Below are 4,480 nucleotides of genomic sequence, written 5' to 3'. Positions count from 1 at the left end.
TCATTATAATATTAGGTTATTGATAATAAGAACTTTAGAAGTATAAGTTCTAATATGGTAATTTGTATGTTTTCAAAATTTTAAATTCATTTCGTATTATGTCCAATTAATTTGAACGTAATATATATTCTGTTGTACCATTTGTTTAATAACTAATCAAATTTGTTCAAATCTTATTGAAAGATTATATTTTATTTATTTATTTTTTTTAAGTAAAATAAACACAGCATGAATTACCACATATTGTTCAAATCTTATTATATCATTACCACATATTCATTAATTTTATGTATATTAATATTATCAAGTTGATCCTTAAAAAAAACTTCTACATTGTTTTAATCGTACGTTAGATCATTCCAATAAATCATAAATATATTGTTTTTAATTTTATGAACGGGTCTCTGTTCATAACCACCTCCGGCTTTTCCGCTCGTGACAACCGCCGTCGGAGATGTGTTAGCCAACACTCCGGTTAATGATAAAAATGAGAATGAGGGATGATACCCGCAGACAAAGTGGAAACACGGGAAATTAGATCAAAATATGGTAATCTGGTTCTTACGGTGTACGACCTCCGTCGATTGATAACCGGAAACAACAATCTCCCTCGTGACCGTATTCCGTTATGAAACTCACATAGTTCGTCGTCACTACATCCGCCGTCAATTTGCAGTGGAGTTTAGTCGCCGGAGAAAAAGGACAATGACGGTAGTGAATTATTTTGATAGTCGCGGTGGCACTTCAGGTCCAATCGCTGCAGACAACCGTCGCTACCATTTCCGTTTGTAACCGCCACCGGTTTTCGTTCATAACCGTTACTATTCCGGTTAATGATAAAATGAAGGATGGTTTTGGAACAGGCGAATCAGGAAGACATATGACATACACGTATGGTGACTTAATAATAATAATATTATGCATATGCATATTTTTACTGTTTGTGTTTTGTGAATTTGAATGCTTTACTTTTATTAGATTTTTTTTTTACGTCCGCAGTTGTTCTTTTACAAGTATATATGTACATGTGAATCTTGATGAATGTTATATGTGTATTATGTTATTGTTATCTAATTTGTGTTGCTGTGGTTGTTTTTGGTTCAAAATTGGCAGAGTAATAATCTAGTCTTACTAAACATACTAACCAAAAACCTAATTTTGGGATATTCTAAATAATGTAAAACAGAAAGTAGTTGATGTTTAGTATCCGGATTGAAGAACGTGATGATCTCGAGCGATTTCGTGTATAGAGCAATTCTCGTGGTGATAACGTATTATAAACCAGGAAATCCAGAGAGACTTAGTATATTATTGAATGAAAAAGAAATCTTTTTTTATGTTCGTATGTAAGACTATATATATATAAGAATATAACCACCAACTAACTACCATATACACATAATGTATATATGATTTTATAATAGATTTATAATAAATAAAATAATCAACCAAAGAGGTAAAAAGTAAGCGAAATAAACAACAAATCAACCCTGGGTTTTATCGCCCCCTTTCTTTTGGGTTTTGAGTCATAAACCTTAAGACACAAATCTCTGAAACACCATGATGCTGATTCAACAATTCAAGTCACCCACTTGTTCCAATTTCCCAAGCTCCACTTCAAATTCAATAACCCCATTTCACATTCACGTCATCAATTGCCTTTCTTCAGCTTCGACCAAGAGTAATGGTGGTATGGGTCCGTTTACGGGTAGAGATCCGAATGTTAAGAAGCCGGGCTGGCTCCGGCAAATGGCCCCACAAGGGGCCAAGTATCAGGAGGTTAAAGATTCTTTGTCCAGACTTAAACTCAATACTGTTTGTGAAGAAGCTCAATGCCCTAACATTGGAGAGGTATTCATTCTATTTTTATTATTATTATTATTATTTAAAATGTGAAGTCTTTTGCTGTCATCATTCATGGGTATGTGATGAATTTGCTGCTAGGGTTGTAATTGGATCGAACCGACCTTGTTCGTCTTCATTCGTTAAGCATTTATCGGACAAACAGGCGTTTCACAAACACATAAACGAATGAACACACAAAAAAAAACATAATCAATTGGAAATATATATAAATTAAAAAGTATAAGTGTTTAAATGCTAGGATAATTGAACGTAGATGAACAAACGAGCATTAACGGACTTTTTTTTGTTGAATTGTTTGATTTTGTTAACAAAAGAGAGCCAAATCTCTGTCTGCCAGTGTGAAGTTAACCTGTATATGAGACATTTGCTATGTTTTGATGGATCTTGATCAAAATACTATTTCTTTTTTCTATTATCGTTTGATAGTGTTTTAGACCATTGCTCAAGATTTTGTTGATCTTGTTTATAAGAACTCGCTCAGGCGCGCTTTTTTAAACCAAGGTCCATTATTCCGTAGTATTTTAAACACTTTCTGTTGATTTGTTTGATTATGATCAAGAAAGTTTTGTTTTTCTGTCATTTTTCCATGCTATTTGAGACATTAGCTACTGATTTTAGGTGGGCCATTTTATTTTCAACTATCATGTCTGTAATACCGTTGCAAACTAACCACTGTTCTAACTAAACTACAAACATTTAAAAGTATGCCAAGACGAACCATTTTGGGTCGTTTGCATTGTGTAGTTTGCAAAGTAACTAGTTAGAATAATCACCGGCTAAAATGATTTGCTTGATTTTTTTTTCAATGAAATTGCCTTCTTCTAACATTGTTAAATGATATCTGAAACATTTGCTACTTATCTAATTGATTTATGCAACAAAAATACTTTTTTTCCTGCCAGTGTTTATTGATATTTAAACACTGTTCAACTGTTTTGAGGCATTTAACTTCAGTCGAACAGCATGCCAATTTAAAGTGAATTGCTTTTAATACCATTGTATTATATAACATTTGTGGCAGTGTTGGAATGGAGGTGGAGATGGTATTGCAACTGCCACCATAATGCTTCTTGGTGACACGTGCACCAGAGGATGCCGATTTTGTGCTGTCAAAACTAGCAAAAACCCTGCACCACCAGATCCTATGGAACCACAAAACACCGCTCAAGCCATTGTTAGTTGGGGGTACTCCTAATCACAATTTATATTAATTAAACTACAATGAGCAAATTTTTACCTTTAACCCTTTAAAGACCGTATTTTACCCTGGTCCCATTGATTAGCAGTGTATTGGTGGGCCCCATCAACATGAATTCCAAAATAATCTTTTTGGTGTTTCACATTGCAGTGTGGATTACATCGTTTTAACGAGTGTGGACCGGGATGATTTACCAGATGGCGGGAGCGGTCACTTTGCTGAAACCGTCAAAGCAATGAAGGTACATTTAGAATATAAAATATCTTCATTTCTGTATCTCATTTAGAATACAAAAGGGTGAAATGTATAATTAAAATACACGCATGGCAGAAAAGCAAGCCTGAGATAATGGTGGAGTGTTTGACTTCTGATTTCCGGGGTGATTTAGAAGCAGTATCCATGTTGGCAAACTCAGGGTTGGATGTTTTTGCCCATAATATTGAAACCGTTAAACAACTACAACGGATCGTAAGAGATCCGCGAGCTGGGTGAGTTTCTTCTAATGGGTTTCATGGTCAACAAAATGATTCAAAATATTTGCTATTGATATAAGTTATATTATTAAATCACATTTTGTGGGTGTAGATATGAACAGAGTTTATCCGTGCTAAAACGTGCTAAGTCTAGCAAGGAAGGGATGATTACTAAAACATCAATAATGTTGGGACTCGGAGAATCTGATGAAGAGTTGAAGCAAGCCATGGCTGATTTGCGCGCCATTGATGTTGATATTTTGACTCTTGGACAGTACTTACAGGTGACTTCTTTTTCTTAATCAATTATTAGAGTTAATTACATGATTGATCAAAACTGAAATTTGTATACATGCAGCCAACTCCATTACACCTTACTGTGAAAGAATATGTTACACCTGAGAAATTCGATTACTGGAAAGAATATGGAGAGTCAATAGGATTCCGTTATGTAGCAAGCGGGCCACTGGTACGCTCCTCGTACAGGGCAGGCGAGTTATTCGTTCAAACCTTGGTCAAATCGAGGAACAAAAGTTACTCGTGATTATTATAAACTATTGTTTTTTTTTCTTCGTTCCAATTTTCATACAAATATTTTTTGGACAAATTATATTTGTTTTATAATAGTTAATTGATAAAACAGATGTTACTATCAATTAAGATTTATACATCTTTTTTATCTGATTTTATTGGCATGTTTTTCAAAGGAAAGATTGAGAAGGAAATGTGGTCATAAGATTGACTTAAGAGAGAATGATTAATGAATTATTACTTATGTATATATTAATATATAATATAAATATTTGATTTTTTTTCAAACGGCCAACGAATCCTTCAAATGAGTTATTGGTCAGATTCATCACATTGGGATACACTCGTCTTTCAATCCGGGAAAAACCCTCACCTAAGGCCAACGCCTATGAACACTCGCCCGAAGGCAGGA

At 34.2% G+C, this 4,480-nt stretch overlaps 1 protein-coding gene across 1 annotated transcript; it reads left to right on the top strand.

Annotated features, from left to right (window-relative positions):
- Positions 1 to 1,560: 1,560 nt before the first annotated feature.
- LOC143602645 (lipoyl synthase, chloroplastic-like) lies at positions 1,561 to 4,081 on the top strand. The gene is made up of 6 exons (XM_077079682.1): positions 1,561 to 1,851; positions 2,888 to 3,051; positions 3,215 to 3,305; positions 3,395 to 3,552; positions 3,650 to 3,821; positions 3,896 to 4,081. The coding sequence occupies exons 1-6, from the start codon at positions 1,561 to 1,563 to the stop codon at positions 4,079 to 4,081; spliced, it is 1,062 nt and encodes a 353-aa protein (XP_076935797.1).
- The last annotated feature ends 399 nt before the right edge of the window (positions 4,082 to 4,480 follow it).

The sequence above is a fragment of the Bidens hawaiensis genome, unplaced genomic scaffold, assembly GCF_021521415.1.
Source record: "Bidens hawaiensis isolate Kalapana, Puna unplaced genomic scaffold, B.hawaiensis_p1.1 tig00059278_1, whole genome shotgun sequence".
Classification (NCBI taxonomy): domain Eukaryota; kingdom Viridiplantae; phylum Streptophyta; class Magnoliopsida; order Asterales; family Asteraceae; genus Bidens; species Bidens hawaiensis.
This window is presented reverse-complemented; position numbering and strand designations above follow the sequence as displayed.

Coding starts and splice junctions, on each gene's coding strand:
- LOC143602645 (XM_077079682.1), top strand. CDS start 1,561: ATGATGCTGATTCAACAATTCAAGTCACCCACTTGTTCCAATTTCCCA. Junction 1,852..2,887: donor AATGCCCTAACATTGGAGAG/GTATTCATTCTA, acceptor CATTTGTGGCAG/TGTTGGAATGGAGGTGGAGA. Junction 3,052..3,214: donor CAAGCCATTGTTAGTTGGGG/GTACTCCTAATC, acceptor TTCACATTGCAG/TGTGGATTACATCGTTTTAA.